Below are 14,403 nucleotides of genomic sequence, written 5' to 3' on the forward strand. Positions count from 1 at the left end.
TATATAAAATTATGTAGCTGCTACAGGTTCTAACAGCATTTCATTTCTAAATTTGAAACTATTTTGTTTTTCAGTTTGACATAAACATGTCAGACAGTATCCAGGTAGCAATCAGGCTGCGGCCTTTGAATGAACGGTAAGTTTCAATTATTATTTAATCACATGAAATATTTTTGAAAAAAAACAATTGAAGCATGCATGATCCCCCGTGAGTGCACAATGAACAAGGCATAAAAAAAAAATTGACTAAGTTCAGCATTGCCCCCCCCCCTCGCAGCCCCAATTTAGCCCCAAAAGTTCCCAGGGGGCGTCAAATCCTGGTGAAAATGAACAAACGGTGCAGTTTTAGGCCTTAACATATGTAAATTTGAGTTCTGCACCATGCCAAAAAAGAAATGACTAAGTCCATCATTTGCCCCCCCCCCATTAAGCCCCCAAAGTCCCCAAGGCCTTAACATATTTAAATTTGTGTTCAGCACCATGCAAAACTGCTAAATAGACATACACAGAAAATTTTGGACAAATATGGTAAAATAGTCACAAAATTGGAGTGTATTTATTAGCCCTAAAAGAGCCCCTCGGGCACACCCAAGAGTTATCGCGAAGTATAGACAAACAAAATTATATAGAAATCAGTTAGTTACAACTTTTCAGAAAGTTTTATAAAAATCTAAGGCATCAATTTTTTTTAATAAGCACAAAAGTGTCAATTTTAGCAATTTTAATCTGAAAGGCAACCCGGGGGGTTGGGGGTGGGGTCAGAGTTTTCCCGGAAAATCCGTTCTGTTACTTTTTTTTACTCATATCCTGTTTAATATTTGTTCAAGATTTCAAAAAATTTCAAGGCTTGGTTATTGAGAAAAGTGCGGACAGACGAACGGACAAGGGTGAATTTATAGGTCCCCCCCTCATTTTGTTGGGGAACCAAGAATGATCAATTGTTACAGTCTTTATATTTTTCACTTTGAGAAGAAGTTCAAAGTAAAAGTGAGTAAACAAATAGGAAGATGAAACCATATCAATTAGAAGGATAGGTTTGAAATCTTTAGGTTTAGCTACTTTACTAAAGAAATTAATTAAAATTTTATTGAAACCTTCAAAATAATTGAAATTTCGAAATATGGAGGCAAATTTTCGATATCACTCGTCCCACTCGTATTTTATTGAAAGATTTTAAACGTTAAAATCTACTGTATGACTAGATGTATATGCTCCCGACAAACCTGTCTAGCAGCAAGATCCCACCCTTTCAAGGTAGATGTTCCTAGATTCCAGAAAGCTAGTTTCTTCCCTCAGACTGCTAGACTTTGAAATTCCCTTCCTATTTTCTGCTTCGCTGACTATTAACATGGAGAAGTTTAAATGTAATATGAGCAGAGATCTCGCTATCACCTCATATGGTCCCAAATAATTGGCCCTTACATCGAAGTGGCAGTATGCCTTGTTTCGGGTGACTAAGAGTTTTTAAGTAATAATTTTTTTCTATTAGGGTAATATACTTTTGAAAGTAATCAACTCCTCAGATTAAAAATAGTTGTGGATGATGATTCATTTCACATGCTGGCATGCATTGTATGGCTTTAAGAAATTGACTCCCAAAGTAATCTACTTCTGGCCAGGTATTTATTTATCCCTCTTTTACTCTGGTTCATTTTTATCAGTTCTTCCATGTTTTCTGGTCCTAGATATGACCTAAAACTATATCCGATGGTGAGGCCCCAGTTTGTAGGCTTTGAGGAGTGTGGAGCCACCCTTTAATTGCCATTGCTCCCAGGTCCATTCTGACCCAGAGTGGTAGTACTTGTTAGGGTCCCAACTATGGGTTAAATAGAAACCAACTTGAAAAAAAAAACCAAATATATTCTATTAAAAAATTGTTCTTCAAAATAACTGGATTCGGCATTAAATAGCCTGAAAAAGGATAGATATGCCGTAAAACAAAAACAACCAACAACCAATCCATGTTTTCTTGGCCTTCCTCTTTAAACTAACCCTGCTAACTCAACTGTTGTACATCTACTAACCTATGAACTCTCATCCATTCTTTCAAAGATTCCTGTTCTGCACATATTGTCCAGATTTAATCTTCCTCTGAGGTCATCAGATCTAAGCCTGTCTTTAACATGTTGTAACATGCATTACGTGCATATGCCGTAGACTGTTCCCTTGGTTGACAGTTAAAATAGTCATAAACCCTTAGATAATTGAATGAAAACATCTGTGACATCTTAATCTTTGTACTTTTGAAGAGTCATCATTTACCCAGAAAAGAAAGCCACACGTGTTGTCCACAATACGAAATCACTATTTTCGTACTGGATGACCAAACTCGAGGATGCCCAGGAATTTTTCCTGTGACCAGGTCTTTATTCTACATCACCATTTTTATTATTTTCTTTCATGTTTTTTTTTTTTTTTGCCACCCCTTGCTATCTCAACTGTTCTACATCTACTAACCCAAGAACTCTCACCCAATCTTTCAACATGGCCATACCGTCAAAGTTTACTCTTCTGCGCACATCTCTCAATAGTATCCAGATTTAACTTTCCTCTGAGGTCATCAGAACTAATTCTAACATTACACATTCATTATATCATGTCTCTCCATGCAACCTTTACTAACCATGTTTCCCTTCCATACATAATCACGTTGCATATATATATGACTGATAAACGTTTCTGAATTTTTTAGATGAGGATTGGTTATTTATATTATTTGGATTCATCGGACTACTGTTCTCATCTTGAGTGTGATTTTTATAATGTTTCGGTCGATATAACCTCCAACCTTCTTCAGGTGTATCTTGTCGAACTCAAAAATTTGGACAGAATTTTGAGCGAAACCCTTTATTTACTTCACGGTGGTAGTGTGCTCTTGTTCCATCAGTCATGACTAGATAGAGGTCCTAAATAATTTGCAGTTGTAGTTTTCGGTCGCCCACACTGAGGATTGAACCTTCAGGAGAATATCACTTTTTACAATTGATTGCGACCAAAATATACAATTGCAAATTACTTAGGATCTCTATTCAGCCATGGCTGACGGAACAAGAGCATGCTAACCCCATGAAGTAAATAAAGGGTTTGAAATTTCATTCAAATTCTCAAGTTCAACAGAAACATTCCTGATTTCAACAAGATACACCTGAAGAAAGCCGGAAGTTATATTGACCGAAACGTTATGAAAATAACACTCAAGATGAAAACAGTAGTCCGATGAATCCAAATAATACGGATGACTGATAGGCTTTTCCTTTGGTCAACAGTGGTAATGCTCTGCTGGTTAGTAATGACAGGAGTTCTCTAAACGTATTCCATCCACTCTTAATTTTTGTAATCAAACTAGCACCTGCTCCGCACTGTGCTCCACCAGTATCATCAAGGTTACAAAACTTCTGGACAATCTTCATAGCTTTGCCATCCTGATATACTTTCTCCACATTGGAGTTCTCATCTGTCTCCATTGTAACATATAGTCATTGTAACATATATTCATTGTAAATATCAACACTCAGCACGTATACATTGTATGCAGGCAGTCACAAGAAAATTAAGACGAGGAAAGAATTCGACTCACTTTGTCTTAGTCGAAACAACAGATATTTATTTACATGTACTTCCAGAATAACATCTTGTCTTTTGTTCAAAAGTCTTCTGGTACTCCAGTGTGCTTAACAAGACTCTCCCATGTCGAACATGTGGTACTCTGTCTTTGTCTGGCCATGTTTAGGACATGTAAATTCCCTGTCGCATGCAGACCATGTGTTTAACACATCTGTTTCTGTCTTTCTTGAGCAGGGTTTCTTTTTGTTTTTTTTTTAATAATCTTTTTTTATAATCCTTTTTTCTTCTTCACCGTGACGTCACCTCACATGGCATACGTTGGCTGTTGTACAATTGTTGCTGCTACTGCCATACGCGCGTCCGTGGTCTGTTATTCTTATCTTATTTTAATCCTTATTTATGAGATATAAAATTAGTGTGAAACTGTTTGGTTTGAGGGAAAAACTTTTACCCATCCTGGGACGAGTATTATTTTAAAGTATATAGGAAAGATGTAGAGAAACAAATGTTGATTAACTCACATTTAGTATAATAATCTGTTTGTCTGTTTATAATAATATCTGTTTGTTTGTCTGTTTCACTTTTTTTTTAGAAACTACTAGGCCTATCTGCCTAAAATTCTGTATGGACCTTTCAGATGATAAAATGAAGTCGATTAAGTATTATGCTATCCATTCGATACACAGTTATGGATTAGTATTTAATGCAAAAATGGGCACAAATTTAACCATATTCAACCATTTATTTTCACTCTTTCATGTCTCGAACACATCTCAAATCTTCTATGTCTCAAACACTACTTGAATACCTGCTTCTGTGAACACTCGTGTCCTTTTTATCTCTGCTGTCCCATTGCACAGCCGGTTTGATCATTTGCATATGACTGCTGCTGCTAACCCGGCGTCAATGGCTGTTACACAAATCGAGAAGTTTATTTTTTTTTTTAAGCCCCCACCCCCACTTCAGGATTCCAATTTGGGAGAAGTATTTTTGGGAGACATTTTTAGTGAAAATTTGTTTTTACGTTTATACTCAAATGTGAGAGCAATAGAAATGTTATATGATAAACCCAACCAAGATATTGAGTCCAAAACATAAATTGAGAAGAGATATTTTATATATGTTTGAAATGGAAGATTACGTAGCTAGGAAAACAGAATGTTTGTTCATATTTTGAGAGTCTTTGTAGAGTAAAGAGGGTTCATATGCTGAAATATCAAGGAAGTCAGTCGATAATTTAAGAGCCTTGAATTATCCATGCATCTGTAAAATTGTAATCCAAACTTCCCCACTCAATTACACAGATTATATTTGATTGAAAGTTATTAATAAGAGTCAATGTCCATTTGTTTTCATTGTAGAAAGTTCAGTGAGAAAAGTTGGGAGTATTTAAATGAGTTTATGCACTTGTTTTTGATGAGAAGACAATGTGAAAAAGTTAGAGTTGTGTGCATGTGTGTACATTAATGTCTGTGTGCATATGTTCATGACTTCGTGCATGCGTGAGTTGATATAGTAATCCCAAGCTCAATAGAAGGTCCTGGAATGGAGCAACGTAAATTTTAGCTTTGTTGTGGAGTTTGGCTCAATTGTTTAATGAAGAAAGAATCTGGCCTTACATGGTGTTGAGGTGGATCCTAAATTGCCATTTTGAATAAATTCAGAAAATCCTCTGATTGGTCCAAAATATTGTTACTTCAGTTGAATGCAAATCCTGTTGCGTCGAAACAAGTTTTAAGCATTTTCGTTTTGGACACTAAAGAATAAACTTCATTCGCTACAATTTTGTTTTTGTATGCTTTTATTGATTTGTTTTTGATTTTTGTATTTGATTTAAAATATAATTTTTATTATTTTTATCTTTCAGAGAAATAAAAAGTGAAAAAACGTTAGCATGGAAGACATTGGATCATAAAACGATATTTCCGACGGATGTGAGATATTCTGATCAGAAGTATACTTTTGGTGTGTAGAATAAGTTTTTTTTTTTTTTTAATTCTTCCTTTTTTATTTTAAACTTGTTTGAAATGATGTTTGTGAGTAGAAGTATCGGTCTGCTCTACATTCTAAGTGATTAACGACACAGACTGAAAACCTGATTGTGTTAAGTTCGAACCAGTTCGTTCCACATCAACACTTTCATCTAACCCACACTTGACCTTGTATCTGACCTCTTAGGAAGTAAATAAATATTCTACATTCTCAAATTTTCTGTCCTCTGATTTTTTAGTGAATCACCACTTATCAAGGCCAGTAGGCTACTTGAGGATAAGGGTAATGAGTGTCACAGATGAACCGTGAGATGACATTGTGATGATCGGCAGTGGCTGAAATTTTGGTAGAATTTGATGATTTAAGAGGACGGCTCAACAAGAACTTGTTTATATTAGACTTGAAAATGACCATATTGTAGTAGGCTGGGAAGCAGCTTCACAGAGGGGACTTCAAGGAAAGGAATTTTGCTAATAGAATTTATGCTTAATTTTTAAGCATAGATAAAGAGTAGGGAAAATTATTGCCAGTGATTGTAGCTAGATAAGGGTCTACTGCAAATGTCTTACAGGAAGGGAGAGAGGGTGTTTAGATTGAAGCTGAGACTAAACTGACTCTTGGGCACTTTTGGTTCCTACTCAACCTCATCACTCACAAATCTATTTTTTCCATTTTTTTTCTACTTTACTTTTTTTTTTTAATGTCTGCCTGATTTCTATGGTGAATATGAAGTGAATCGTGGGTTTATTTTCACCAGACTTCTAACTCTTGCTTTCTTCTATTTTATCCTTTAGTTCTCACATCCCATGAGCAATGTTTCTGACAAAGGGATAAGAATTGCTATTTTCATGATTAGCTGTTTTGGGTAGCATGTGATTTTCAATCAAATTTACCTACTACTTTGAAAAAATATTTCAAGAAACAAAGGGGGATAACTGAACAATAATTCATACTTAGATTCTATGCTGTAATTTCTATTTTATGAAATGATTTTCTTTATGAAAATAAAAGTACTTGATCAATTTACGTGATTTTTGGAATATGACATTTTCAGTTTTTCACGGGTATATACATTAGATTTAAAAACTAATTTTTTTAATGTAGGGGTAATTCTGGACAAGAACCAAAAAACTTATGAGTTGTGAGAGGAGGTGGGGAAAGAAAGGAAATTCATTAATAATTTTGATTTAAATTTTTGAATAAACATCTAACTTTTTTATCAATCTATTCATTTCATTAACACTTATCCTCAATTGGTTTTTGGCCTTGATAATTGTTAACTTATCAGCGAATATATTAATACAGTGGCCCATCTACATATAAGATTAGTTTGTTCCTGGGTGGAGCTCGTATCTAAAATTTCTCTTATTTCAAATGAATTTTCCCAAATGAAATAACTGAAAACCAGTTAATCTGTTTCCAGCTCCTAAAATCATCCAAGTTAACCCTAACATCTTTCTGATTACTAAAAACACATTCAAATAGTAAGTAAACATAAAAAAAAGGCAGTAATAAGATGATATTAAGGAAATAAAATTCAAGTTTATTATGAGCACTAGCCTGTCCCCTTATTATACAACACACTTACCATGAAGGAAAACGGCGGCGGCTAAGAAAGGTGAATTTGTGGTTAGGATCACAAAAAGGTGATGCAATGTGATTAAAACAACCCAACACAAAAGCGCTGGATCAGGTCTGTATGGCGGGAACACGTGTTAACTGGGACAAGCTGATGCTGGGCAGTCTCGGCCACTCAGCGACCTAGCGGTAGCATCTGAAAATTCTTGTAACTTGGATTTTCTCTTGCTCATTTTTTTTTTTTTTTTTTGGACTAGCTCATATGTAGAGGGGCCATTGTGTGTGTGTGTGTGTGTGTGTGTGTGTACTAGCAAAAGTACCCGTCGTTGACTGGGTTCAAAAACAGCCTACAGATAATGGACTCTAATTTATGAAAGTATGATAGGTTATGAAAAGGAAGGGTTGTAAATTTGGGTTGAATTTGGGGGTATCAAAACCAAAGCAAAATATGATGAAAGTAAAAATAAAATAGATAAACCCCATAATTTATTATACCATACCTGTTCACACTGAAACACTTATCACAATATTCTCTGGATCTATATTAAAAAAACCTTGTTAAACTTTGTAACATATTTCTATTCTATGGAGGTCAGGTGCGAACGAACGCCCCATTATTTTATTATACCATATTTCCTCAAACTGAAACATAATTATCAAAGTATACTTACACAGATAGATATGAAAAGTCTTTATTAAAGTGCGTGCCTATTTCCATTCTATGGAGGCCAGGCGCGAACGCAGACCCCACAATTTTATCATACCATCTCTATTTAAGTTAAAACATAGTTATCAAAATATTCTTATGTACATCTATATCAAAAACACTTGTAAACGTTTTTTTTTTTAATTTTTAAACTTTTTATTTCCATACTTTGTGGACCAGGCGCGAACACAGACCCCACAATTTTAATGAACCACTGTTCTGCCAGATCAAACATAGCCATTCCTGTGTCTCAATACATCTTCTATCATTATATGTAATCAGTTTTTTAAAATAGTCAACCCTATAGGAGCCTATTCGTGACCAGACACACACACACAGACATTCAGCTTTATATATGTGTATGTATGTATGTATGTAAAACAAACATTCTGTGGTATCTGTGCGAAGAGATCGAGAAATAAGCATCCACGCTTATCATGTGTCTGCTATAAGAGAATGATGGCATGGGAATCTAGAAACATTTAGACGCAAGATGAGACTGATTATGCATATTTAGCCGCTGTTGGGAGTACAAAACGGCAGAATAAAAGGTGACAGATAATCTGCTCAGGAGACTTTTGTTTTAGACGCCACGTCATTCACACACATTTTTTTTTTTTTTTTTTTTTTTTTTTTTTTGATGGAAAAAGAAACGGCTACTGCTGCTTATGTAAAGAGTGGACGACTTTGTCATTAGTGAAAAGAATGAAATAATCTGACTCCAGTATGTGTTCTTTCAACTCGAGATGATTTATTTGACTGAAATAGGAATTACAGTAGAATCCCGGGATACGGTGGCTCTAGTTTTTTTTTTTTTTTTTTTTTTCTTTTTTTTTTTTTTTTTTTTTTTTTTTACGATGTGGAATACAATATTTTTCTAGCCTCTGGTTATGGTATTTGCCCTGCCTTACCGTGTTATTTATAATGTTATTTGATTATATACATGTGTATTATATACCATACTGTATTTTGTTTCTTATTTTTTACGTCTGTATCCTGGGTATCTACTGTAACTAGACTTTTTAGCCCGTTAAAGATGGGCAAAAGTTGTAGCCTATTGACTTAGGATGGGTGCTTTATGCAAAATTCTTGGTAATGTTAAATTTTTGTTTAGTTTTACGTTAAGTACTAATCCCTATTAGTCTTTAACTATCCATCAAACAGATACCACAATACTTAGTTAGCTGCACATTATGTCTATGCAAAATTCAGCGAGATCCACCCAGTAGTTTCAGAGAAAAAGTTGAATGGACAAAGAGAAATATACAATTACCTAATACTTTTTTAATCATGTAAATTATAAATATATTTTTCAATTTTCAAGCCATTCATTAAAACCATGAATAAATATTTAAAGATATTAAACCGAAATGTTAAAGAAAAATGTTACCAAAATGACTGCATTTGGCATTTTAAAACCAATGTCTATCTTTTTTCTTTCTCATAGATCGAGTATATGATTGCGAAGAAAGTACATTGGATATTTATGAAGAAACTGTTGAGAACATTGTTTTGGATGGCATTGATGGATTTAATGGTAAGTATCAAAATTATAGTGTGTGTGACGAGGAGGAGGTATGCTTTTGATATTTTTTTTACTATTATTGAGAGAGGAAAGGGTGGGAGACAAACATTAAAAGTCGCAGCCAGAGTAGAATCCGAGAAAAATTCTGTATATTAAGAATGTTTTGTTTTTCTTGTATATTATTAAATGAATCCTTTCAATTTAAAATCAACTTAGTATCATACATGTAAACTTGAGAAAAACACTCGGAATGTTTCTATGTTACCTGAAAAGCAAAATCATGACATCAGGTCAAATTTGGTCGCCATCTTATTTTGATTTCACTTATTCACATAATGTTGACACATTATAAATTTGCTTTTCTCAAGTTTACATGCGTAATACTAAATGGTTTTAAATCAAAATAATTCCTCATTTAATATTATTAAATGAAAACGACCTAAAATCATTTTTAAATTCTATGGCCACTCTCTCTTTCAGGAAGAGTTAGAAATTTCTGTTATATGGGAAATTTTGATTCACAAGTGATTCCCAACTGCAAGTATACACACTTTGAGGATAGGGCAATACTAACAGAGCTTGGTTATCACACCAACACAACTTTGCGAAACTGTATTCCTCAATAGAGAACGCATAGAAGGAGCTTGAATGGCAGAGGTTATAAGTTTGTATAGCCTATATGAGCCACTTTTTATGGCAATACCAGACCTTTAAGCATGGTGATCTTCAAAATATATAGATTATAAATGGCAATCATTGACTTGATATATTTTTAAAAATTTTAAACCATTCTGAGGTTGACGAAGAAGCTAACTGAAGATGTGATTGCACAAATTGAAGGATGGTGTCTAACTGAACTATGGTTCACACGTCTACAGTAGTTGCCACTGGTCCCGAGTCTGGTGGCCCATCACTATTTTGGCTGCTGCAGACCCTTGTGCATGGTATTTGTTCATCTGGGACACTGTGTTTTATGGCAGAAACTGTCTTAATCCAATTGCCTGGATGAATGCCAAGTCTCTCTTCTAACGAAATACCATATAATAGGAGCATGTAAAAAGAATGCTTGTGGTGGGAAGTTGAGCAGTAGTTTAAAAGTTCACAAGATACTTTCTCTAACCAGGATTAGAATAAAGAAATTAAACTATCATTTTGTTGTAATATCTTTGGTTGCCCATCACTATCCTGGCTGATGCGAACTGTCATGTATGATCTGCATACATATGGGATGTTGCGTATTCTACGCGAAGAGCTGGCTCGAACTGACCGTGGTTGAATGTTGGCTCTAAACCGATCGTGGTTGAATGTTGGCTCTAAACCGATCGTGGTTGAATGTTGGCTCTAAACCGATCGTGGTTGAATGTTGGCTCTAAACCGATCGTGGTTGAATGTTGGCTCTGAACCGATCGTGGTTGAATGTTGGCTCTGAACCGATCGTGGTTGAATGTTGGCTCTGAACCGATGGTGGTTGAATGTTGGCTCTGAACCGATGGTGGTTGAATGTTGGCTCTGAACCGATGGTGGTTGAATGTTGGCTCTGAACCGATGGTGGTTGAATGTTGGCTCTGAACCGATGGTGGTTGAATGTTGGCTCTGAACCGATGGTGGTTGAATGTTGGCTCTGAACCGATGGTGGTTGAATGTTGGCTCTGAACCGATGGTGGTTGAATGTTGGCTCTGAACCGATGGTGGTTGAATGTTGGCTCTGAACCGATGGTGGTTGAATGTTGGCTCTGAACCGATGGTGGTTGAATGTTGGCTCTGAACCGATGGTGGTTGAATGTTGGCTCTGAACCGATGGTGGTTGAATGTTGGCTCTGAACCGATGGTGGTTGAATGTTGGCTCTGAACCGATGGTGGTTGAATGTTGGCTCTGAACCGATCGTGGTTGAATGTTGGCTCTGAACCGATCGTGGTTGAATGTTGGCTCTGAACCGATCGTGGGTGAATGTTGGTTTAAATCAAGTCTTCCAACTAAAGACCATATAGTAGAGACATGTAAAAGAAATGCTTGTGGAGAAACTAACGCAATAGTTTTACGTGCCAGTTCATAAAGATGCTTTCCCTGACCAGAGTTAGAGTAAAAAAATGAAAGCATCTTGATGTTTTTCATGAGATCTTTGGCAGATGAAGTGTATGGGTTAGGGTTATGATCTCAACAAAAATGCTATCCTTTCATCAGATTCAGATTACATCAATTATAGGAAAGTCAGTATAATGTGCCATTACCAGAAAGTTAGTGTAGAAATAATTTTTATTATTTAGATATTGAAACTTTTATTGGAATGATGAATTAGGAAATGAAAATATCTTTGGGGTATCGATATCAAAATTGGAGCAATTTTAGCCTAATTTCCCATTCCAAGAACAATTTTTTTTTTTTGGTTTTATTTATTGTTTTTAAACTTAATTTTCCATTGCTAATACTTATGATGAATATTGATTTTAAACAGAGTTAAACTATGTATGATAATTATGGATTTGGTAAAAATGGCACAAGTGGATAAATAGGAAAATGGCACAAGTGGATAAATAGGAAAATGGTACAAGTGGATAAATAGGAAAATGTCACAAGCGAAAAATATGGATGAAAAATTTCATGTGTTCATCAAATAACAATTTTCAAACAAAAGATTTTGAGAAAAAATAGATCTATTTGTGTAATGTATGGCCCCCTCCTTCATAAATTGCTAAATCCATGCATATGTTATACAGGTTTTTACAGTAATATGAAAATTTTAAAAAAATCTCATCATATTTCGGAATTTGAAAAAAAAATCTGAATCAGGATTTTAGAACAGAATTAGTGATTATATTAGAATCTGAAGAAAAATATTGGAATCGTTCCCTTACTGGTTGAAACTACCTACTGCTACCTGGGTGACATAGTGATGGTTGCAAATATGCTATCACTTGGCATAGTGGTGGTTGCAAACATGCTTGATGTTGCAGGGCTCTACATTGTGAGTGAAACAGTCGCATTTGCAAGTGATTTTTCAAAATGGCGATTAGAAATAATAAAACGCTTATCTTTTGGCAATTGTATTTCTTTCACTGACAATCTTTCAAAATATCTTTTCAACTGTTTTTTTTTATATATAATTAAACAATGAAAGGTTTAATAGAACAAGATACTTTTTTTTTAATGAAGACTGTTTAAAAAAAATCTGAAAAAATTCAAATGTTATACTTTCAAATATCAACATAAAATTTAGTGCATATTTAGAATTACACTTATTTAAAAAAATACAGAAAAATCTTTATGATGTACATACTTGTCACAGAAGGAAGATGTCATATTCCAAAAATCACGTGGGTTTGGCTAATATCTTTTCTATTTGGCTAGTAAGCAAAAATATTTAGTTTTCAAAGACCGACTAAAAGTAAATTTGTCCTAGAGCCCTGTGGAATCTTCAGGAAGTTGCTTCCAGTTCGTACATCTAGACACATTTATTTCAGGATTCTGGACAAGGTCTTTGCAGTTTATGTTTACAACAGTGAAATGTGGGACCCCAAATGCTTTTGATTTTTAATGGCTTCAGCGTAATGACCGTGCCATGATCAAGTGAATGTGTGGCAGTAAACAAGAGGAAAAGAATCCCTTCAACAGTGCTCTGTAAGAAACTTGGTATTGGTGGGATTTTGGATGCCTTGCATACTTTGCATCTCGGGTGGGTTGACTATGTACAGCATGCCACCTCCTAAACCGATTCATGGCTACCCCAGGTACAGGGGTATGTAGAAGACCTAACTTGAGTATGTATAAAGTTGTTTGATAGTAACATGACTGGTGTCAACCCTGTAAATTGTACTTTATTGAGAACAGGCCTGAATTGTTGCCTGGTGTTTCTCACTTCGGAGTTCACGACAATCATAGCACCTTAAATACAGCACGAAGCTGGATACTCCACCAGTTTTTATAATTGTTGTTTTGTTTTTGAGAGGGGATGTAATTATTTTTTTACCAATTTTTTATTTATTTTTTTTAAAGAAGGATTTTGAAACTTCAATATATTAAATTTTTCTTTTTAATTTTTGAGGTGCGCCAACCTTACAAATAATAAGTCTTTCACTTTGGTCCTGGATATGACCTTAAAGTATATCCCGTGGTGAGGCCCCAGCTTGCGGGCTTTGGGGAGTGTGGAGCCACCCTTTGTCATTGCTCCCAGGTCCACTCTGATCCGGAGTGGTAGTACCTGTTAGGGTCTTAACTATGGATTAAATAGAAACAATAAATATATTCTATTAAAAAAATTTTCTTCAAAATCTTTGGATTCAGCATTAAATAACCTGGAAAGGGTTGATATGCCGTAAAACAAAAACAACCAACCAACCATCCACTTAGTATAAAGACTGAAAGAATATGTCCCTCAACGTTAATACACAAGTCCTGCACACTTGCCAGTCTGACTAATATATATCCACACTCTTCATTTCTGGTATTTGCTTTTCTGTTCAATATATCTAGTTTCCACTAATTATCAAGTTGTCTTTCTTCTGAACCCTTATGAACCGCAACATTAATCAATTTCATTTTTTTTTTTTTTTTAATTTTAAAAATCACATTTGATAAAATTTCATGAAGATAGTTTTAATAATTTGTTATTTTTGACATGAGGCAATTCAAAAACTATTTATCTGATGAGAAAAATATATGTAAATATTTCCTTTTTGTTGTTCAAAACAATACTGTTATGTTTGTTACTAATTTTTAATGAATGTCTTTTTAAATATTTCTTAACAGGAACTATCTTTGCCTATGGTCAGACATCGTCAGGAAAGACATATACCATGTCAGGAACAAAATCTCAAATGGGAATCATCCCTCTTGCAATCCAGTCCATATTTTCAAAAATAAACAATGTAAGTGTTTTCGGTACCATTCTAGAATGATATGATCGATTTTTACAAGGGAACCCATCTTCATTTATAGCTTCTTTTTCGTGTTTAATGATGTAAAAGACAAAGAACAGTCTGACATTGCTGAATTTTTTAGATGAGGATTGGTTATTTGTATTATCTGGATTCATCTGACTAC

General features: G+C 34.8%; 1 protein-coding gene across 3 annotated transcripts in view; it reads left to right on the forward strand.

Annotated features, from left to right (window-relative positions):
- The window catches only part of LOC145261197 (uncharacterized), a 133,486-nt gene that overhangs the window by 7,322 nt on the left and 111,761 nt on the right, over positions 1–14,403 (forward strand). For all 3 annotated transcript variants that reach the window (XR_013864420.1, XM_080119522.1, XM_080119520.1), the window contains exons 2-5: positions 75–136; positions 5,432–5,529; positions 9,288–9,377; positions 14,110–14,228. Coding sequence is in view for 2 of the 3 variants with exons in the window: in XM_080119522.1 (XP_079975648.1) it covers positions 87–136; positions 5,432–5,529; positions 9,288–9,377; positions 14,110–14,228 (357 nt within the window). In the remaining variant the exon portion in view is untranslated. The remainder of the gene's footprint in view (positions 1–74; positions 137–5,431; positions 5,530–9,287; positions 9,378–14,109; positions 14,229–14,403) is intronic.

Source organism: Euprymna scolopes, chromosome 37 (genome assembly GCF_053919585.1).
Source record: "Euprymna scolopes isolate OS-2025 chromosome 37, ASM5391958v1, whole genome shotgun sequence".
In the NCBI taxonomy this organism is placed as follows: Eukaryota; Metazoa; Mollusca; class Cephalopoda; order Sepiida; family Sepiolidae; genus Euprymna; species Euprymna scolopes.